The sequence below is a fragment of the Microcaecilia unicolor genome, chromosome 5 (genome assembly GCF_901765095.1).
Source record: "Microcaecilia unicolor chromosome 5, aMicUni1.1, whole genome shotgun sequence".
NCBI classification, from domain to species: Eukaryota; Metazoa; Chordata; class Amphibia; order Gymnophiona; family Siphonopidae; genus Microcaecilia; species Microcaecilia unicolor.
The window spans coordinates 160,104,562-160,128,490 of NC_044035.1; the positions used below are offsets into that span (position 1 = coordinate 160,104,562).

The 23,929-nt window shown below is 43.6% G+C and overlaps 1 protein-coding gene across 5 annotated transcripts in view; it reads left to right on the forward strand.

Annotated features, from left to right (window-relative positions):
- The window catches only part of PALD1 (phosphatase domain containing paladin 1), a 514,740-nt gene that overhangs the window by 270,681 nt on the left and 220,130 nt on the right, over window positions 1-23,929 (forward strand). For all 5 annotated transcript variants that reach the window (XM_030203509.1, XM_030203510.1, XM_030203512.1 and 2 more), the window contains exons 3-4: window positions 6,961-7,063; window positions 7,593-7,772. In XM_030203509.1, coding sequence (XP_030059369.1) covers window positions 6,961-7,063; window positions 7,593-7,772 — 283 coding nt within the window. The remainder of the gene's footprint in view (window positions 1-6,960; window positions 7,064-7,592; window positions 7,773-23,929) is intronic.

Below are 23,929 nucleotides of genomic sequence, written 5' to 3' on the forward strand. Positions count from 1 at the left end.
ACACTTAGTGCACAAAGTTGCTTGCGTAAGTTGTAAGTTAAGTTACACGTACAACTGACAGTGTTGTAAAACTTACACATTCTTCTTTGTGCACTAAGGGTGAATTTCTACATATGGCGCCTTAAAAATCAGTGCCATAAAACCATGTGGTTAGCGTGATTCTATAAACTATGTCTAAACTTGCGCATAGTTCATAGAATACACTCATGCGCCATTCTTGGCGACTAAAATTTAGGCGCAGCCATTTAGGCCACCTAAAACCAGGCCTAAATACCTGTGTTGGAGGCTATAACTGCTACTCTGAAGATTGTGGCGGCCCCATAGCTGCACAGCACCCAGTTAGTTCTGATGCTCTGATCTCATGGGGTCGGAAAGAGGGGTGAAAAATGGGAGAAGATGATGACTTGGAGGAAGAAAGTGGTTGACTTGGGGTGGAGGATTAGAGGAGGAGATAGTTACAGGTGTGCTGGTGGGAGAGGGGAAAGAGACTATACAAAGAATGAAAGTGGCATAGGAGTGGGAAGCAGGTGAGAACAAGCATGAATGTATTTTATAAACTATCCTTTCCCCACATTCTCCAATAGCATGGAAATTTGAGGTCTTGGCTATAAGCAAATCAATTTGAAGTACGTAATCAAACTGCAATGTTGTAAACACTGGGGGCAGTTTTTATCCAGAGGTTTTTGTGCCAAATGAAGAAAGTAAGTCGCACAGGTAGTTTTCCTTCAGTTACTACCCAGCAAAAAATTATCCACAGAGATTTTTGCCTGCTTTCTCTGTGGGTCATTTTTTGATTGGCTTCAACATAAGTAGGTCTGAATGGTCAAATCCGCTTGCATGTATAGTTCCTCTTCTCAACGTCGGGAGCACCTCTAGTGTCTCCAGATAAAAGTGGGTGCATTGTATAACAACACGGCTCTTTTACCCCTCAGAGAGCTATTCAAAGGCCCCAATTCTCTGGGCAAAATGCCTTGTACCTTTGGAGGAGGAGTAGCCTAGTGGTTAGTGCAGTGGACTTTGATCCTGGAGAACTGAGTTCGATTCCCACTGCAGCTCCTTGTGACTCTGGGCAAGTCACTTAACCCTCCATTGCCCCAGGTACAAAATAAGTACCTGAATATGTGTAAACCGCTTTGAATGTAGTTGCAAAAAACCTCAGAAAGACGGTATATAAGTCCCATTTCCCTTTCCCTTATGTTTTTGTATATTGCTTTAATATGCCACCTTTCTTTGTCAAAAACAAGGCAGTTTACACTATATCCTAATAAATAAAATCATGATAATGGAAAGGAACACCAGTTCATTGATAGGAAAGCAAAAGGTGAGAGGAGGGCATTGAACTTGTCCACACTGCTCATTCCCACCATGTACCTTGACAACCAAAGGCCTGATCAGAAAACTGGGTCTTCAGAGCAGACTTACATTTTGGAAGCGATGATTCAAGCTGGATGCTAGGTATAGCAGATTCAATAGATGGGCACCAGAAAGAAAAAGGCTGAATTGTCTGGTGCTTTTCAGACCAGCCAGTGATGCAGTTGAAATATGTTTGATGAATGGTGGAGACGGGAGGCCAAGTAAGGGGGTCATCCAGTGTAGAAGGCTTTATGAACCAGGACTAATATCTTAAATTGAATTTGAAATTTAATATGAACACAATGAAGTTGCTTGAGAAGTAGAGTAACATGGTCTGATCACATGGCATGACAAGACGGACTTATTAAGGGAAGGTACGCCGGTCTGAGAAGATCCTTATATATAGACATATATATACTTTTGTGATTTTGAACTCAGTAAGCTAGGAGTATATATATCGCAAAATAGGATTGAAGTTGAGCAGTGTTTATTTATGACAAGACGGACTGACATATTTAGAACCAACTGTATCAGCATTTCAGGAGATAACAGAAGGCCTGTATAAACCATGTTACAGTGATCAAGTCTTGAGTAATAGTGTTTTCTTGAGAGTCAAGATTGTGGAAGGAACGGCTAGATCTAAATTGACATAAAGACCAGAAATGGGTGTGAACTACATGGGAAACTTGAGTATTGAAAGAAAATTGACTATCAATATATAAATGCCAAGGTATTTAAATGACTCAAGAGAAATGGACATCTCTACTAATGGTGGAGCAGTACCAGTTGTGAACCATTTTAATGCATTATTGTATGTGTGAAAGCTTTTTAATATATTTATAAATTATCTAGAGATGGGAATAACTAGTGAGGTAATTAAATTTGCTGACGACACAAAGTTGTTGAAAGTTGTTAAATCACAAGAGGACTGTGAAAAATTATAAGAGGATCTTATGAGACTGGGAGGCTGGAATCCAAATGGTAGATGACATTTAATGTGAACAAGTGCAAAGTGATGCAATTCTGGTCATCGCATCTCAAAAAAAGACATAATGGAATTAGAAAAGGTACAGAGAAGGGCAACAGAAATGATAAAGGGGATGGGATGACTTCTCTATGAGGAAAGGCTAAAGTAGCCAGGGCTCTTCAGCTTGGAGAAGAGATGACTGAAGGGAGGTAGAGGTCTCTAAAATACTGAGTGGAGTGGAATGAGTAGACGTGAATCTCCTCTTTCCAAGAATACTAGTACAAAAATTTTGAGAGAGCTTCCAAATGTTGATATTAGGTCAGGAATTAAGTGAACACGTTCTGATAAGTAAAACAGAGGTGAAGAAATGTACACTTACACAGTCTGTTTATGTCACTTTTATCGTAAGTCATGTTTGACCAAGTAACATCTGAGGGAGTGTTGACTGCAGCAGAGCCACTGACTCCCTGAAAGTTTTATCTGATCAGTCTTACTCATATAAGCCCACTGCATCTTATTCATGTTTTGTTGAAGATCTGACTTCCTATCTAAACTATGTGCTAGGATCTGGGACTTTCCTGCTGGAGCATGGTAATATTCTACTCACTTCCATACTACAGAGCCTTAAGATTAAATCCGATGATGTTTCCAATTATGGTCCAGTGGCTTCCATACCATTGGTTATCAAATTAATGGAGAGTATGGGGAACGTCCAGTTGAATGAATTCCTGACTAATTTTAACATCCTTCACCATTCAGAGTCAGGTTTCCGTACCCATTATAGCACTGAGACAGTACTAGTCACCAGCTTATCAAACTTCAAACAAGAGCTATCCATTGGTCTGAAAGTACTTTTGCTTCAATTTGACATGTCAAGTGTCTTCGATATGGTGGACCATGACATACTACTTCATCTTCTAGACTCTTTCGGCATAGGTGGGTCTGTTCTACTCTGGTTCAAGGGCTTCTTAACCTCCAGATCCTGTCGCGTTCTCGAGGGCCTTTGCATTCTGTCAGGTCCTCGAGGCAGAACCGGGAATCGTGAGCCCTTGGACCCCTGCTGAGGAGCGGCAGAGGCAGGCAAGACCACCCTGGAACTGGACATACAGAAGGACAGGACTGGAACTCTGGATTGGAAGTAGGCAACTGGAGCCGGCAGAACAGGAACCATTTCACCTGCATTTAGCCACCGTTCCGCTGGAGTTGAGCTCCAGCGTGCGGGTGGCCGGCAGGGCTTGCAGGACAAGGCCAGAACTGGAGATCCAGAGGACCCACCCTGGGTCTAGGAAACACGAGGAAGCAATACTAAATACTAGACTGCACTGAGCGCTGCACGCAACCGCTAAGCCAGAAACACAAGACAGACTATGAAGACAAGACATACAAGAGCTTAGCAGGAGCAAGGACTAGGGCAACATGCAAGCTAGGCAGAAGGGGGTTCAGGGAATACCCACAGGGTAAACTGACTAGCTAGGTAGAGGCAGGATACAGGATAATCACCCCGGAAATACACACTAGCTAGACAGAGACAGGATTCAGGATATACACTGAAGATATACAAGCAGGGTTCAGGATATACACTCAGGATATACATTAGCTAGGCAGAGTGGGAAACCGGATAACACTAGCTAGGCAGAAACAGGCTTAAGGGTTGACACACAAGCTGGGCAAAGCAGGGCTCAGGGTAAACATAGAAGCTGGGCAAAGCAGGGCTCAGGTTAAAGAGAGCAAACCAGGAATAACAGGCCAAAGGTCTTGGGCTGAAGCTACAGCAGCTCCACACACAGCCAGAGAAATAACCCCAGGCTGTAGCTGAGTATCTCCAACCCAAGCTGAGAACAAACAAAGACTGAGGCTACAAACACTGAGGAAAGCACTAGAAAGACTAGCAGTCCCCAGACACTCAGAGAGGCAGAGCCCACCCCGAAGGACTAGCAGTCCACAGGTACAGAAAGCAGATGGGTAGGAACCCAGAGACACGCTTAGTAGCAGCGCAACAGAACTCTCACTAACCTGCTGACTTTTAGGCATGACACCATGCAAAGGCCCTGAATGCAAGCACAGCACTTCCTTATGAAGGCTCTCACTGATGAGTCACCACCAGCAGGACAGAAGCAGGAAGTACACTGACACCAAAGAGAGGCTTGACACACATAGGAAGTGAGCCCAGAGGAAAGACAAGCAGGAGCCATCTTGGAAGCTGGCATAGAGCCGGTGGCAGCCATCTTATATGCTGGCTCCCTAGAAAAGCAGAGCCCACACAGGTGAGGTCTAGTGGAGCAATCAGCACACAAAGCCAGAGCCAAAACTAACACAAAGACAGACAGAAGCCAGCAGAGCTGTTGACCCCCAGAAAGAAGGTAAGGCTGAGGGTGGTCACGGCCACAGACGTGACAGATCCTATTGGGGCAACACGAATTCAACCATCTCTGCTCCATGGACTGCCTCTTGCGGGGTACCCCAGGGTTCACCCCTTTCTCCAACATTATTTAACATCATTCTGGTACCGTTAGCCACAGCTCTAGCAAACCTAGGCCTCAATCCATTCATCTACACCAACGACATAACCATCTACATCCCCTTTCATACCACCGTATCCAAAATAGCTGATCTCATTGAAGCTAGCTTCTCCACAATCGAACACTGAGCTCAGTTGTTTCGGTTTAAACTCAACAAGGACAAAACCCAGTGTATCATACTCTCGTCCCCCATAGCCCATTCACTGAAACTACTCTTCCAGTTCAAGTCTGTTCCACCAATTTCCAACAGTTTGCGTCTTTTAGGAGTGAATCTGGATGTACACCTACAGTTAGCCAATCACGTGCAACTGGTCTGCAAAAGAATGTTTAATGCTATGTGGAGGCTCCAGCGCATAAGACATTTCCTTCCAAGAGAACTGTTTTGTACCCTTGTGTACTGGCTAGTACTGTCCCATCTTGATTACTGCAGTGGGATTTATGCGGGCTGCAAAGTCTCTCTCTTAAAAAAAGTTCCAGACAGTCCAGAACACAGCTGCGAGACTGATTTTGGGTAAGAATCGATTCGCACATGCTCAGCCTCTGCGCTACAACCTTCATTGGCTACCTGTACAGGAACGTATCACCTTTAAAATCTGTGCTTTAACCCATAAAATTATCTATGGGCGTGCCCCGGACTACATGCTCAACTTGATTGATCTTCCACTCAGGAATTCTGTGCCTGATGCCCGGTCATATCTTCAACTCCACTTTCCAAACTGCAAGGGCGTCAAATACAAGATGATTTTTTCCCTCCTCTTTTCGCTATTGCTGCCCAAAAATGTGGAATGCTCTGCCGAGGCACCTCAAAATGCAAATGGACCACACCTTCTTCAAGAAATTGCTGAAGACTTACTACTTTGTTGCAACCTACTCTCCTTGTTCCCCTGCTGATTAATATTCCCCTTTACGTTCCCCATCCTGCTTAGTTTTCCACTGTTAGTCAATGCACCCCTTGTTAACCTTTTTTTTTTTTTTCGCTTTATCTGTATCTTCATAATTTGTAATTCCTCCTAATTTTCTGTAAGCCACATTGTGCCTGCATGTGTGGGAAAATGTGGGATATAAATGAACCATAAATAAATAAATTTTTATTTGGATGTAGTTCAAGTGAGTTACATTCTGGTTCAGTAGATATATCCTGTCCCCTGAAGACTTGCAATCTAATTTTGTACCGGAGGCAACAGAGGGGTTAAGTGACATGACAAGATCCCAAGGAGCTGCATTGGGATTTGAACTGGGCCTCCCTGGTTCTCAGCCTGCTGTTCTAACCATTAGACTACTCTCCTATTCTGCAAAGTACTGCTGATCTTCATCCTTCTCTCCTCTCTCATACGCACCTCACTCATGTTCAGGGGTGGACATATGTTCCTGGGATCCAAAGCGGGATGTATAACTGAGAGCTCATGAGTCTACCTGAATTGGGCTTCTGAGGTAGGGTAATCTGAGGAGTGGTTCTGAGGCAGCTTGGTTAAGCCAATCACCTGCTGCATGTGCTGTGCATTGCATGGTGACATCAGAGATCACAGTGAGTATACAGCAGTATGCTGTCAGTTACCACTCATATTATTTTAATTTAAACAAGTGATTGAGAACAATGGGCCTGTATTAAATAACAAAAAATAGTGTATTAATGTCAGGGAAGAATGTACTTTACTTTTCTGTAACTCATCTGAATGCAGATTTAAGAAGATGAATAATCCAATCTAAATCCAAAATGGTTATCATAGGCCAGCTTCTGGTGGATTGAGGTCTAGCATTGTATCTGTTTGTTCTGTGGTATCAGTACTAGTAGCAGGGCAAAACATGGGTTGGGCAGAGAAATGGTTCAGCCTTCTTGACCCAGACCGTTTCCTCCAGAGCAGGGTTGAACCACTCTGTTAGCCTGCCAGTGGGCTATGCTAAGCAGGAGATAAATCGAGAACGTCCCCCCTCCCCTTCACCATGTAGCTCCTTCCATGAATAATGTTCCTTGTTTTCTATCAAATAAAGCAGTTTTACTTATTTCAGTGTCTCTTTTTAGAGAGTAGACTCTTGTCATAGGGCTAAACATGTCAGCCTCTCATTTCACAGTTAGGATAATGTTCTCTCTTCTTATTTTGCTTGGTGTATCATGGTGTTCAGGTACAACTGCAAAGAAGAGTTCCAGATTCACGATGACTTGCTTAAGGCCAATTATTCTATGGGAAAGATGTCGGACACAATGCCTGACCACTACCTAGTACAGGTAATAATAAAAGATAACCTGCTTCAATCATTCTCCCATTCAAATGCTGTCCTCATTTGCTGGTATCTTACTATGTCCCTTCCTACTTTACCATAGAGTCTCTCAGTAGTTGAGAAGGACTTGGCTAATGTGATCATCTACTTTACAGTGAAATGTGGGGTACAAATGCAGAAATAAAAATAAATAAATAGATTGCATTACTTTCTGTGGTTGAGTTGTTTTGAACACTGTATTAATTAAAGATCACATTTTTTATTAAACATACACTTCCTACCTGGTTTATTTCTTAGCTAGGACTTGAAAAAACTATCACAGCATCATTGATCTACCAGCAAACAAAATATGGTTGTCCTAGTGGTCAAGCAATAGTACATCAGTCTCTCGTCCCCTGTACTTCTTCCATTCTCTCCAATGTTATTTGAAGGGGCCTTATTACCCATAAATGTGTTGTATGAGAACATCTCCTCAGCAAGTTGAGGGGGAGCATACCTATTTCTTCTAATCCCTCGTTTTGTACTGTCACTTACAGGGTAAATATTTTATGGTCCGCGATGTGTACAGCAAGTTGGATGTGTTGAACACTACAGGCAGCTGTGGCGCTCCAAACTTTCGTCAAGCTAAAGGAGGTCACCCTGTGTTTGGAATGGGCCAGCCCAGCCTGGCCGGGTTCCAGCAGGTGCTGCAGAAGCTACAGATCGAGGGACACAAGGTATGTGCAACCAAGGAGATAAACCTCATGTAGGCATGTTTTTTGGGGGTCCTAAGCTATTTCAAAGTCCTTGGCTTTCTCTTCCTTTTGCAAGGTACTTTTTTTGTGTATTTGAACAGAAAGAATCCCAGAAATTGATTGATATTCAGTGGTGATGAGTGGCTTAATTCATATACCAGCACCAGCATTTTAATTAATTTGCATATTCAGTGCTGCTATTTGTACGTTGAGTGAGGGGCGTAGCCAAACACCCAATTTTGGGCAAGCTTAAGCCCAAAGTGAGTGGGCACAAGAACCCAACCTCTCGCCCAGCATCTCACCCTTCCCTTTCCCCCCCAGGTGATTGGGGAGGTCTCTTACCAGAGAATTGGGGGAGTGGATGTATCTTCTAAGTCCTTTAGTTCTTCACTGGCAGTGAGCAGCGATTCATGCTTGCTGGTTGTGCTGGTCCCAACTCATCTCTCTAACTCAACATCCTGGTCCCGCAAACAAGAAGTTGCATCAGAGGGAAGGCTGGTGGGGGGAGTGGGTTAAGTGAGTGCATTTAAGAGATCCACAAATCGCCTAGAGGAAGGGAGGGAGAAGATGCCAAGAGTTTTGAACTGGCGTGGTTTGGGGATCCCCGTGAGCCACATCACAGCTGTGCCGCTGCTGGGTAGACCTGTGCCACCCCAGCCCACCCATAGCTGCAACAATGTGCTGACTAGCAGGCTTATTTTCAAAAGAGAAGGGCGCCCATTTTTCGACATAAATGTAAGATGGACGTCCTTCTCTCAGGGTTGCTCAAATTGACATAATCAAAAGCCGATTTTGGGAGTCCTCAACTGCTTTCCGTTGCGGGGACGACCAAAGTTCACGGGGGCGTGTTGGAAGTGTAGTGAAGGCGGGACTGGGGCGTGCCTAACACATGGGCATCCTCGACCGATAATGAGGAAAAAGGGCATCCCTGACAAACACTTGGACGATTTTACCTGGTCCTTTTTTATTTATGATCAAGCCACAGAAATGTGCTCTAAATGACCAGATGACCACCGGAGGGAATTGAGGATGACTTCCCCTTACTCCGCCAGTGGTCACTAACCCCCTCCCACCCTCAATAAATTTAAAAAAAATATTTTTTCCAGCCTCTACGCCTGCCTCAAATATCATACCGAGCTCCATGACAGCAGTATGCAGGTCCCTGGAGCAGTTTTAGTGAGTGCAGTGCAATTCAGGCAGGCGGACCCAGGCCCACCCCCCCCCCCCCCCCCCACCTGTTACACTTGTGGTGGTAAATGTGAGCTCTTCAAAACCCACCCGAAACCCACTGTACCCACATCTAGGTGCCCCCCCCTTCACCCCTTATGGCTATGGTAGTGTTGTACAGTTGTGGGGAGTGGGTTTTGGGGAGGGGGGTTGGGGGGCTCAGCACCCAAGGTAAGGGAGCTATGCACCTGGGAGTAATTTCTGAAGTCCACTGCAGTGCCCCTTAGGGTGCCCAGTTGGTGTCTTGGCATGTCAGGGGGACCAGTGCACTTCGAATGCTGGCTCCTCCCATGACCAAATGGCTTGGATTTGGTCGTTTCTGAAATGCGTGTCCTCAGTTTCCATTATGGCCAAAAATCAGGGTCGACCATCTCTAAGGTCGACTTAAATTTCGCTATTTGGGCGTCCCCGACCATATCATCGAAACGAAAGATGGACGCCCATCTTGTTTCGATAATACGTGTTTTCTTGCCCCTTCACCGGGACGTCCTGCGAGGACGTCCTGAGGAAAACTTGGGCGCCCCTTTCGATTATGCCCCTCTATATGTACTGGTGCCTTTTAGTAAAGTGTTTTAAGCAGTTATCACTTAACATTTATTCCCCCCTAATTCTGTAGTCAATATTTAGTGTTATTTAACTTGCCGGGAATGGCTCCTGGCCTGTTAACTAGCACTTAACTGGCTAAGCGCTAATATTCAGTGAGAGATAGCCAGGTATCTCCACTGAATATTCCTAGTTAACACACAGGGGCTAACCGGCTATATCGTGTGATACAACCGGCTAGCCGTAAATATTCAGCGCTTTGCCGATTAAGTTTAGCGACCAAAGTGGCCTGCCTAAATAGCAGTCCAATCTTTGTCTACTATAAACTTAACCATCCAGTGCTGACTATTGACATAGCTGGTCAAGTTTAAACCGGCCAAAAAAAAAGGATATTCAATGGCGGTCACTGGAAGTGGTCCATCATTGAATATTCGGACTCAGCGTCGATCTTAGGACTTAACCAGCCTGCCTCTTGCGGGCTGAATATCAGCTGGTTAGAGCCTAAATGTAAGTGCCATTTGCATGTGAAGATTATAGAATACTAGTAAAAGAGGCCCGTTTCTGAGAAAATGAAATGGGTGCTAGCAAGGTTTTCGTCGCCAACACCCCCCCCCCCCCGCCCAACCCCTTCGTTATTCTGCTATTGCTCCGCCCTCAACGTCATGACGTTTGACGCAAGGGCGGGGCCCAGAGCGATTTCCCAACACCCCCCTCCCCCCGCCTCCCTCCCTGTCAACTCCTTCGTTGTTCTGCCATCAAGGTTTTCGTCGCCAACCCCGTCATTGTTCTGCCATTGCTCCGCCCTCAAAGTTATGACGTTTGACGCAAGGGCGGGGCTCAGAGCGGACATTTTTTGCGATTGTCCGTCCCTTTACAAACCCTACTTGGGTATCATGTATTAAGTCCGGTAGAATCCTCGCTAATCTGTTCGCCATGATCTTAGCCATTAGTTTGATCTCAAAATTCAGGAGTGAAATAGGCCTATATGATGCTGCTAATTCCGGATCTCTTCCTTTCTTGGGGATTACGATAATGCAGGCAGTGTTTAGATCTGGAGGCACCTGTTCTTGATCTATTAAAGTGTTGAACATTGCAGTTAAAGGGTCTATTATCTCTTCCCCCATTATTTTGTAAAATTCCGCCCTGTAACCGTCCACCCCCGGTGCTTTAAACAGCTGGCTTTGATTAATAGCCAGCAACACCTCCTCTGATGTGATGGGATTGTTAAACTTCTGCTCCTCTTGTGGAGATAGACTTGGCAGCTGTAACTGCTCTAAATACATGTCTCCCGACAAACCCTCATCCGGTGGGATTCCATAAAGCTCTTTATAATAATTATAGAAGATCTCACTAATTCCTTGATCCGTGGAGACTCTTGTATCCTGCCCTCCCTTCATAGTGAGAACCCTAGCTTTCCCTTGCTTAGTCTCTATCAACCGTGCTAACAGCCGCCCCCCTTTGTTGCCATGCTTATAAAGCTGATACTTGTAATAATTCTGTGATTTCACAGCTTTTTGATGAAGGGCTTCGTTTAATGCCGTTTGCAGGGACAGTAAATGTTGTTTATTCTCTAGGGAGGGCTGACGACCATAACATCTCCGAGCCTTGCACACTAGCTGACTGAGTCGTAATATTTCCTTAAGTCGGGCTTTACGTTTATGCGCCATGTAGCTGATGATTTCTCCACGGAGTACTGCCTTGGCTGACTCCCAGTAGAGAACTGGATCATCAGCATGTATTCCATTATGTAGTTTATAATCCCGCCAACTTTGAAGTATGGACGCCCTAAAAGCTGGATCCCGATAGAGCTCCACTGGGAACGCCCATCTACCATATCCTCTCTGCTCCCCCCGGGGTACCCAGCACATTTCCACCCAGGCGTGATCCGAGATCACAGTGGCGCCTATGACCGAGCTCACCACTGAGCCAAAAAGCTGCTCTGAGATCAGCAAATAATCAATTCGCGCTTGCGTTCCATGTACTCGGGATAGATGCGTATAATCTCTCCCCTGTGGGTCAAGGGTCCGCCAAACATCCACTAGCCCCATCTGTCGACAAAGATTAGGCAGCCCCCTATTCTCCTGGCCAAGATTCTGCCTCCGGGCCCCTGTACTGTCCATCAAAGGATCCATCACTGTGTTAAAATCTCCATCCAGTATCATGGGCAATGAGTTATGTCGTAGCAATCTTAAGGCAAGCATCCTATAAAACTTCCTGTCATATTGGTTTGGGGCATATACATTCCCAAACAGCACCGTTTGTCGGTTTATGGTAGCCTCACAGATCAAAAATCTCCCTCCCGGGTCAGTGAATCGCACTTCCAATTTGTCTATTATCCCCTTTCTGAACAAGATGGCAACCCCTCCTTTTTTCCCCTGAGCCTCTGCTGAGACACACTCCCCCACCCACCAGGTACGCAGTTTGGCATGCTCCACAGCTGATAAGTGGGTTTCCTGCAACAGAGCTATATCTACTTTGTGTCTCTGCAAATGTTGTAATATTTTAGTACGTTTAACGGGAGACGAGATCCCTCCTACATTCCACGTCACAACTTTCAGGGTGCCCAATTCACATGAGATACCAGTCCTTGAGCTCTATACCTCTCTTGTCTTGAAGAGGGGTGTCCCAGCCACCACCCCCCTCCCTTTTCTAACATGCTCCCTCTTCTTTCTCTCCAAAACCTTATTAAACGAAACCTCCAGGTCCCTACCTCCCCCAACCCCCCTCCCCCCTTTTAAACTTCCCCAGCCCCAAAACGGGACCATCACATATAACGCCCCTTACCCCCTCCCCCTCCTGTAAGCCATTACCACCTCCACCACCCAACCTTAGTATTCCTTTACTGTTATAACATTAACATATAAAGATAAAAAGGTGCTCACATAACCTATATATTAATAACTTGTAAACCACAAAACCTCTGCATCTGAGTCCTCAGCAGATCTCCGCTGTTCTGTAGGGCAGCAATCACTTCCTTCGGGTATCTTGAAAATCCTGCGTCCCCACTAGCAGTCTCAGTCCGTCTGATCCCGTATTTCTTGAGCAATAGTCGTCTCATCTGCCCTCCACAGAACTGGCAGTCCCCTCTCTTTGGCGAGGCCCAGTCATGGACACCTCATGACTCTCATTTTCCATACTAACTCCTCCCGGAGACGATCTTATGGTGGGTCCTCTGTAATCAGTGGTGCACTGCTCTCTCTCTCTTAATGTATAAGTAACTGCTAAATCTGCATATTGGAACCAACAGTTAACATGCATTATTCTGCTTCTAAAACAGTCAATAGTAATCCAACTTTTAACAGAAACAATTTGTAATCCTTGCCCTGGAAGGCTGTTGGGCCTTCCTCACTTCTTCATAGGTCATTTATACCTTCACGATCAGCGCTCCTCTAGAGAGCTCAAAAAGGCCTGCGCTTGTTCCACGGCAGTGAAGGTCTTTACCTCTGCCTGATAAGTTACACGCAGTTTCGCCGGATACTGTAAGGCAAATCTGATCTTCTTTTCAAACAGCTTCGTGCAAATCGGGGAAAACTTCCTTCGTTGAATCGCCACTGCCGCAGAGTAGTCCTGAAAGCATAGCACTTTTTTGTTTCCATAGTGTAGCTCCCGATCCTTCCTCAAGGCCTGCACTATGGCCTCTTTATGTACGAAGTTCAGCAAACGGCAGATCACCACTCTCGGCCTCGCATTGTCTGATTGCTTGGGTCCCACCCGGTGCGCTCTTTCCACCTGAATGGCTCCGAGATCCTCCGGGAGTTGCAGCTGTTCCGATAGCCAGGTTTCTATGAAAACTCTTAGGTTAGTAGTTTCTATAGCCTCAGGCAACCCCACGAATCTTAGATTGTTTCTGCGAGACCTGTTCAGGGTCCTCCAGCTTCTCTTCGTATGCCTCCACTTGGGTTCTGAGTTTCTTGTTGTCTTCCTCTATTTTTTGCACCTTATCCTCCAGGGCCCCGTGTCTCTGCTGAAATTCTGCCAGCTCCTTGTTTAACTGTCCCAAATTTTCCTGGACCAGAGATAATTTGTTGTCAATGGGCCCCAGGCGCTTATCCAGCAGCGGTTCCATGGCGTTCGTCACCTCCGCTACCACCTCTGCCACCCACACTGAACTCACAGTGTGCGTGGGCGGGCTCGGCGGAGCCGCCATTTTCTCCTCGCCGCCTCGCGTCTTTTCTTTGTCTCTTCGAAGACTCTTTGCCGCCATAAGATTTCGCTGCGTTTTGGACAACTTAAATTCTTCACCGTAAGTTCCTGTGCTGTAGGCGTAGGTTTGGTGGTTCGTTGCAAGCTAATTCCCCAGTTTTTGAGGGTTTAGCGGGTAATCCGGCAGGAGCGGGAGTTTCAGCAGCCGCTCCTGTTCATGGCGTCACGTGATCCTCTGAGGGTGAGTTTTATATATATAGATGAGCACTTTCACATATAAATGTATCATTCACACATGTAGGTGCTGGTTGGGTGCTATTCTAAAACCTTATTGGAAAACCCACATAGCGCATAACTGCAAGGAGAGCACACATGGGGCGAAGCATGGGCAGGTCCCACACTTAGTTGTGTAGCTTTTTACATGACATCAGGATTTGTGTGCCAACATTTAGGTGCTACCACTTATATTTTCTATTCTGTAATGGAATTTGGGCACCCAGATGCTGTCATAGAATTTGAGCGACCTTTATAGAATTGCTCCCATTGGGGGGAAGTTGTCAACATGGGCTACTGTTTGGATGGGTTATTTTACCACAACTTGTGCTATTTTAGCATCGTAACCATTTTATGCCAATGAGACCTAGATACTAATAACCTGACTTAATAGTAAAATAACCTGTCTTAACAATAGATTCCTCTATATATAATAAAAGTGAGCCAAGATTTGGTTGCATCTCCTCTTTCCATAGAGCATGGTCGCTGCTAGACAACTATGTGACTTGTGAAGGGAATTAGCTCTCTAAAGTATGGTGCACATACTGTCCTGTTTTATTTTTATCAGCTCACTGACCTGTATGTTTTTTTGTTGTTTTTTTGTTGTTTTTTTCTTCATTGTTCCATATTATATGCTGTTATATGTTTTTATAAATATTATGTTGCTTTAAAATCAATAAATAAAGTAAAAAAAAGAAAAAAAAGTGAACCAAGAATAGGAAATCAGGCGATTGTGACATCACTGATGAGGTTGACTCTTATTGGAATGAGGCATTATGACATCACAATATCATCTCTGGTTACCAGAGACTGAAACTCCTCACGGTAAGGGGGAAAGTTATCAAAATGGGCTACCATTAACACAGGTTATTTTACCAGAACTCATGCTATTTTAGCACGGGTTCTGTCTTATGCAGTGAGACCTAGTTACTAATAACTGAAATTAACGATAGCCCATGTTGATAAACTTCCCCCCTTAAATGAAGGAAAATGAAATGTCTCTAGAAATCAAAATCACTGCTATATGTAATAAAAGTGAGCCAAGTATAGGGCCACAAGTCATTGTGACATCACTGATGAGGTTGGCTATTAACATTGGTGGAATGAGGCATTATGACATGAGGCATTATGACTGGTTACCAAAGGCTGAAACTCCTCTCACTAAGGGGGAGTTTATCAACATGGGCTACCATTAAGATGTGCTATTTTAGCACTAATTTATTTTATTTTAGTACAGATACCATTTTATACAATGAGACCTAGTTACTAGTAACCCGGGTTAACAGTAAAATAATGTTCGGTCTCTGCTACTACTATCAGCACATGTACACTAAACACATAGCTTATCCAGAGAGTGGCTGTATCTGAATAATTTTGCTTCTCCGCTCTCCTTCCACCTGATTGTTATATAAATAGTGTCGGTCCGGTTAGAGGGATTTTTGGTACTATGCTATTATCCAAGTGCAGTAGTCATTTTGAGGATATTTCTAATAAAATGCAAGAGACAGATTTTCATACTGTGGAGGTAATGGGCATGCAGATCTTTCTCATGCCTATTTATTATACAGATCACTCTCTGAGTATCACTATTTCAATCTAGTAACAATGTAAATATTAATCCATTACCTTACTGTTTTTAATTTTTATTACTTTCCTTTATTGAAACCTTTGAACATTAAACTTATAAAACAATTTGTAGTCAATATTGTATAACATTTTTTTTGTAAGTTTAATGTTCAAAGGTTTCAATAAACAAAAGTAATAAAAATTAAAAAGAGTAAGGTAGTTACTGGATTAATAGTATGCATATTTACATAGGAGCCAACTTTTCGTAATTATTGGGGGTGCTAAGCCCAATGGACATAACCCCTCCCTGGACACATGCAAGGAATTTTCTCAATATTGGGGGTGCTGGAGCACCCACAGCACCCACAGAGTCGGCTCCTATGCATACCCGGTATTTATTAGGGATATACTGAAAAGCTGGCCTGTTTTGCAGCCTTTGAAGACTTATCTTTGACAAGACTTGTATAGCTTATATAATTGTGTGGGCAAGGAAGTTAGGAAGTATTGAAAGAGAAGCTTATAAAAGAAATGACAGACTCCCCTTCTTGTGATAGACTTGGTTGGTCACCCTTTTTATTGTGAGCTCATGTAGTTTATAAGAGCTCCTTTCAGTATTTGGCCAGCTTTGGTTGTCCAGCTCCCATCCTAATACATTTTTTATCAGGTGTACTCATGGGCCTTGTTCAATTGATGCTATACTATGCAGGGAAGAGTGGCAGGAGTCAGTTAGACACATGTCAGAAAGAACAACCACAAGGACTTGTGGAAGCATTAGGCATTACTGGAGAAATGGATGAGATGCTACCACAGATGGTGAGGACAATTTTCAGAAGCTTTTTACCTGTTGTCAGAAAATTGCCCATCCTTTCCTTGGGTGAAGTAATTGGGTAACCAATGAGCTTTTGTTTTTCGCCGAAAAAGCTGTTACAGGGTCCTTCCCTTTGAAAATGGCTGAAAGTCCATGAGTAAAATGGTGTAACATTATATGTGCAGAAACAAGATGGTACATTACCTGCACATATCACATATAGGTGTTCCTGGGGATGGAGTTTGGGCAGAGCAGGTGGAGTTTGAATGTGCGCATAGACACATAGACATTTTCTCTTAACCTTGGAGCAATGTTAAATATTTGCATCAGCATCTGTCCACTTTGGGGGCTGAATCTAGGATTGTATTTTGTACAGGAACATAGACCAATAAACCATAATAAAGTGAAGTAAATATACATAGATATAGTGAATATTCCAGTAGATAAGAATATAAGGCCCATTTAGTCTGCCCATCCTCTCCTCTCACTCATTATTATCCCTTCCCTTCCCCTCCCTGACAGAAACTCTGGGCTTAGCCCATGGCTTCATGAACTCTGACACCGTTATTATCTTTACCACCTCTATCATGAGACCATTCTGTTCATCCCCTGCCCGTCTGTGTACAAATATTTCAGTTAGGGGTGAGTGACCAAGATGACTTCCTGGACCGAGTTGATAGATTTGTGAGGACGTGCAGGTCCTGAGCTTGTTGATGAGGGCAGCATACCTCCAGCCCTGCATTTGATTCACCGATAGTTCTGGCCCCACCTAGAACTGGTATCTCTCATACCAACAGTTGCGGAAATATATACAAAGAACTGGGCCTTCTAGTGGGTTGGGCTTTGGATGTTAGTTTGCTGCAACCATTGATGATGCTGCTAGAGATTACACTTGACTTTTTCTGAACTGCGGTTGAATTTCTCCACAAGGTTTGTGTCACTGTTATGTCTGCCTCTGCGGGTGACTAAATATTCAGATGGGTGCCCAGGAAAGGAAAATTTCAGATATAGAAAAATCTTGTTTCCCAGATTAAGGGGATCCAGGAACAGGTTTTGCAAAATTAAATTGAAGATTGAAATCCTAAAAAAAAATGGGGCTCATGCCTTAAATTTATTTATTTATTGCATTTGTATCCCACATTTTCCCACCTATTTGCAGGCTCAATGTGGCTTACAGAGTTTGTTATGACATCGCCATTCCAGGATATCATATACAATTGGTATTACAAAACGATTAAGGATGAGAAAAAAGATCTAAGCAGATAGTTATAGAAAGATGACTTTCAGAACTGGAGTGGATTGGCGAGATGGCATAGTTAAGCTATAGATTCTCTTTGAAAACGTATCTCTTCAACAAGGCCTACAGAGATTTACGAAAGTTAGTTATTTCATTGATTGTTTTCAAGTTAGTTGGTAGTGCATTCCACAGCTGCGTGCTCATGTAAGAGAAGGTAGTCGCATGTATTAACTTATATTTTAGTCCTTTACAGCTGGGGAAGTGTAGATTAAGAAATTTGCGGGATGATCTTTTGGCGTTTCTGGGAGGCAGGTCCATGAGGTCTAGCACGTAGGTCGGGGCGTCTCCGTGGATGATTTGTGTACAATCGTGCAGAGCTTAAATGCGATACGTTCCTTAAGTGGGAGCCAGTGAAGTTTCTCTCTTAGGGGTTTTGCACTTTCATATTTTGTTTTTCCAAATATGAGTCTGGCGGCAGTATTCTGGGCTGTTTGGAGTTTCTTGATAGTCTGTTCTTTGCAGCCAGCGTACAGTGCGTTGCAATAGTCCAGGTGACTCAGTACCATTGACTGTACCAGGTTACGGAAGATAGATCTCGGGAAGAAATATGAGACTTCTGAGTTTTCCGTATTGTAAAGAGTATGTAGGACAGGCCCCAAAGGAACCCTGGGATAGGCCAGAATACCCCCGTTATAGGCAGGCATTCCCCAGGAAAAAACTAGAAATAAAGAACTACAACTCCCAGCATGCCCCAAGGGAGACCGGGGATAAGAGAAACTATGTGCATTCCCAGGAGTCTCCAGAGGAGGGCCGCAGGGGAAGGAATAAGGCTGATTCTCCAACCTGGTGGAAGAGGTGGTGGAACAGGTGGGTGGAGAAAGAAGAGCCACCAAAGAGCTTTAATGAAAGAAAGGGTGAGCAGCTGGGAGAAGGGCGGGGCGAGGAGAATATGGATTGGGCTCCTGAGGAGAGAGAAGGAGAGAGTGAGCCTTGCCCTATAGAGTTGACTGAACCGGAGAACACCCTGGAAGAGCCGATGGACTTTTCAGCTCTGGCTCAGCGAAAGCCAAGGAAGTAGCGGGGCCAAGCCGGGTCAAGCGGGAGGAGGTCAGGTAGGAGTATGACTGACCAAGAGGGTGGGACCCTAGGCTTTGAGCCCACGCAAAGCCATTACTGAACTGTGTTTTGAAAGCCTGGCTAAACTGAGCTGTGTTTTGAAAGCTTGGCTAGAACTGAACTGTGTTTTTGAAGGCCTGGCTAAATTGAGCTGTGTTTTGGAAAGCTTGGCTAGAACTGAACTGTGTTTTTGAAAGCCTGGCTAAATTGAGCTGTGTTTTGGAAAGCTTGGCTAGAACTGAAATGTGTTTTTGAAAGCCTGGCTAAATTGAGCTGTGTTTTGGAAAGCTTGGCTAGAACTGAAATGTGTTTTTGAAAGCCTGGCTAAATTGAGCTGTGTTTTGGAAAGCTTGGCTAGAACTGAACTGTATTTTGAAAGCTTGGCTAGACCTGAACTGTGTTTTGAAAGCCGGGCTAAACTAAGCTGTATTTTGAAAGGTTGGCTAGAACTGAACTGTGTTTTGGAAAATCCCGCTACACTGAACCGGGTATTTTTTTTTTCTTTTATTATTTGCTGCTACTCTTCCCCAGGAGGGAGGGAGAGGAAGCAGCTGTGGAAGCCTGGACTGGGCAATTGACCGGTTTGAAAAAGGGGAATGATAACTGTGCTTTGTTTTGTGTTTTGGGGCCACAACCAAGGGAAGGAGGGAAGCCCCTCCTAGGCCATAAAAGAAAGTCATTGTTTCTGAGGGGAAAAGGAGCAGTACTGAAAGGGGTTCTTCAGGCTGTGGAGAGCTGCAACCGCTGAGAAAAGAGGATCCACTTTACAGTATGTAAAATATAATTCACCCCATGAAACGTTTTATAAGCTCCTGATAGAGGTATTTCTGAAAGAGATATTTAATTATTCACTCAGGATTTCCACCACCATAGAAACTGTAATGCTTGCCAGTTGCTTCTAGGCAAGCATCTTTGTGTACAAGATATTGCTTCTGATACTTTGGACTTAGCAGCAGTGTTGGAATGATTGCAAGAGGACATGTCTCATAGAACTACACTAGTAGTTTCATTTGTATTTTTGCAGAATAATGAACCTTTATTTTGTTTGTTTATAGATCTAATGAGGTCTTTCTTGTGAGAAAGAGTTTTAATTTTTCCAGATGTTTCTTGGACGACACAAGACTGCAGGAAAAAAAATTTGCTCATGTTACAAGAGGTTGCATCCTTCGGGACTAGATTGCAACTGTGATACTCATGTAATCTGTTATTTATCTGAATAATGTGACATTTTATTGAGCTTACTCAGTTGTAGAGTTTTTGTGGACAATTGGGGAGCAACTTGAGGGTCCACATTTAGTTGATCCAGGAATTGAAATGGTTATGATAGTGTTTCTTGTCTTTCAATTTTTGATTCTATGTTTCTGTTACTTTATATATATATTTCCTTCCTTTGGAGTCTTCTCCCCCCTCTTCTATTGTGGTCTACTTGAGCCTGCTGATAATTTTTGTGGTTTATGATATGTTTCTTTACTTTAGGTGTTTCTGTGCAAAGTTTGTTGGGGTTTTTTTTTCTCTTGCCTTGTGGCTTATTCTTGCTGTACACCACCTTTGAGTGAATTTCTTCAAAAAGGCGGTAAATATTTCCTAATAAATGATACATAAATAATGTACAATTTGTTATAAAGAAAAAAAAGTTTAAAAACGTATTTCCTTAGCTCACTTCTGAGTCTTCCCTCTTACATCCTCTTTCTATGGTTCCATGTTCTAAAGTTTCCTTTCTGTTGAAAAGCCTGCATGCTGTGTATTTACAGTATTCCTCCAAGTTATCCAAAGCAGGACTTCTGGGTGCTGCCATTTGAGTGCATATACACACTCCTATTCATGCAGTCATCTCCCATATAGTTTACTCAAATAGCGTTCTACTCTAGGTACACACTCAATAATTAGTTGTAATCTGTATATCATACACGTTCTCCGAAAACTGTTGTCACTTTAATTGTCAATCTTTATTAAATACTTTACTAATTAATAACACTAGCCGTTGAGCCCGTAAAAACGGGCTGGTATTTGGGTTTTCCTTCCCCCCCCCCTCGGAGTCGCCGCTGCCGCCACCCCTCCACCCGGCCCGGGCCCTCTCTTCCCTTCTGAACTTACACATCCATTTGCCGAACGCAGCAAGGCACATCAGCTGAGCTGCCATGGGCCCTTCCTTCTCTGCCTGTGGCCCCGCCCGCCTGTGATGTAACATCATCGAGGGCGGGACACAGGCAGAGAAGGAAGGGGTAGCTCAGCTGATGTGCGTTGCTGCGTTCGGCGAATGGATGTGTAAGTTCAGAAGGGAAGAGAGGGCCCGGGCCGGGTGTAGGGGCGGCGGCGGCGACTCCGAGTGGGGGAGGGGGCGGTAGCAACCTCGGTGGCGCAGTTTACCTCTCTATCCCCCCCCCCCCGTCATCACGTATTGACGCGGGGGCGGGACAGAGAGGGAAGTCTCTACTGCGCATTTGCGAGTGAGTCGGTCACTCGCTGTTTATATGTTTGATTACCATTCACATGTTCTTAAAACTTTTCACACATACCAACATACACAACACTCTCTTCCACACACTCACACCCACTAACAAAATCACTTCTTATACTTGTTAAATATTCTGAAGTTTCTAATACAAATATCACTTCACATTCCTCAAAAATCACTTCCAGAAAATGAAGTTATTGAAGACAACTTGATGGAGAAGAACAGTTTCACTAGCTCCGGTATATGGGAGCATTAAACAATAGATCTGTGTGGAGCACAATTTGAAGTGAACTATTCCTTGGAAAACAGAGCGTCTCTCTAAAGAAGAGTAATTATTGAACTTCATTTTCTAGAAGTGATTTTTGAGGAACGTGAAGTGATATTTTTATTAGAAACTTCAGAATATTAACAACTATAAGAAGAGATTTTGTTAGCAGGTGTGAGTGTGTGGAAGAGTGTGTTGTTTATGTTGGTATGTGTGAAAAGTTTTAAGAATATGTGAATGGTAATGTTGTTAATGAGTAAAGTATTTAATAAAGATTGTCAATTAAAGTGACAACAGTCATCGGAGGACGTGTACCATATAGTTTACTGTAACACTGTCTATTCTGGTATTTCTTCCTATCTTCTTTGTTGTCTTCAAACTCTCCATAACTCTGCTGCACAATATTTGTGTAATGTGAAGCGCTGGGATCCTGTTTCTCCTCTTCTGCAGTTGCATGGGCTTCGTCCCCGGTTCAGATGTTGGTTCAAGGTCTTGTCGTACTCACACATTACGTCTCTCTTCATTCACTATCCCCTACACACCTTCCTGTTCACTGCACTCTCTCGATCCACACCATTTGATTCTTCCATCACTTAGACTTGCTCATTATGAATCTACTCAGAATTCCGCTTTTTTTCTTTCTGTCACCCTTCCTGTGGAGCAGGGTTGCCTTGCCTCTGCACCTCGGGTCTGAATTATCTTTTTCTAAATTTGAAGCCCTTTTTGAAAGTTTTTTTTTTTTTTTTTTTTTTTTTTCTTTTAGCAGGCATTCAGTTAACACCAGTTGTTAGTGGGTCTGTGGTACCCCAGTTATCAGGATATGGTATTATGGATGTAGTTTGGAGTTTTTGTTTTTTTGTTATTTGAGCTGCAAACTATTTTTTATTAAGGGATGTAAACTGTAAAGTTTTTAGCTTTTTAGTAGGCATTATTTTATGTTTAAATCCTTTTATTGAAAATTCTAACATAACAAATACCATAAACAAGCCAGCACACTTAAATCAGGGCGTGAAGAATACATGCAAGCATAAATCGCAGGAGGGCTTGGTTTCTTATGGGCTATAGTTCTTTTAATGTCTGCTGTATGACTGGTTTTACTGTCCTATTTAGAATGGCGTTCCTTTCTTAGGTTTTATTGATTGTTTAATTGTAAGCCGCTACGACCTGTTTGAAGTATTGGTGGGGTATCAAGAAATCTATTAAATATAAACATTGGCACCAGAATTTTGGTTGTCCAAATGGCCGTGTCTAAAATTTCTCTCCCTGCTTCTGCCCCTCCCTCCCCTACATTGACCTTCAGTTGGGAATAGACAGGGAGCGCTGGTGAGCAAGCAGGACTTTTGAATCTTCCCTCAGGTGTCGGTCCTAGGAGCAGAAGAGATATCTGCCCTGTCCCAGGCAGTGCCTAAATTCCGCCTAAGCGCTATTTTGTAACTACATGCATGACGTGAATAGGCTGCATAGGCAGACTTGGGATGGAGTGCACATGCATGTGTAGTAACTTATAGAATGCTATACAGTGATACCTCGGTTTTCGTCGATAATCCGTCTGAAAACAATCTGCGAAATATGAAACTGACGAAAACCGAGGCACTATCTGGGGTCACTTCCCTTCTTGGTCTTCTGGCGTTAGACGTGCGGGGTGATGCTCACACAATGAGAAACAATGCCACAATGAGCAGGAGAACGCGTGGGTCGCCCTTTGTTTTTGCAAAATTAGCAGCGAGGTCGCGTGGGCACGCCGATGAAATTCGAGGCAACCAACGAAATCCAAGACAAATTTTTTGCGGAAAAGATCAACGAAAACCGAAACCGATGATAACCGAAGTTAACGAAAACCGAGGTATTACTGTAAGTTCCATGCATAGCTCCAGAATATAGGCACTCATTTATGCTGCTCTATGGCTGAGCGCATATGCACGTACATAACTAAGTTATGTTAGTATTCTTTAAAAGAAAGTAGGATATAACAGCACTCTGTTATAGAATTAGCCTCGGAAAGGGCAGCTGCATAAAGGGGCACCTAATGGGAGACTGATAGGCGCGGGCACTTTCTTCAACCATACAGCTCGTACAAATGCTCATGCCTGATTGAGTGAGAGATGCTTATAAGTTTATGCCTTTCCCACACTCCGCTCAGATCTCCATCGTGTCTCTCTGTCAAATATGTGCTACGCAAGATATGCCCATATGTACAGATTAGCCCTTTGGCAGATTTTTTTTAATACATTTATTTATTACGATTTATTTACCGCCTTTTCAAAGAAATTTCACTCACGGCAGTGTACAGCAAAAAAAAAAAAGGCAAATATAGGTAATAGACAATTGCAGCAGTAAAAATATTCAAATAATACAAAATTATAGCATAGTATTCTACATTACAGTGTCAATACAATACACAAGAAGAAATTTTAATAGCATAGGGTGTAAACAAAGATGAAACATATCCTATATAATAAAAAGCACCTCCAACATTCTGAAGCGGACTCTGTGGCACTGTGGCAGT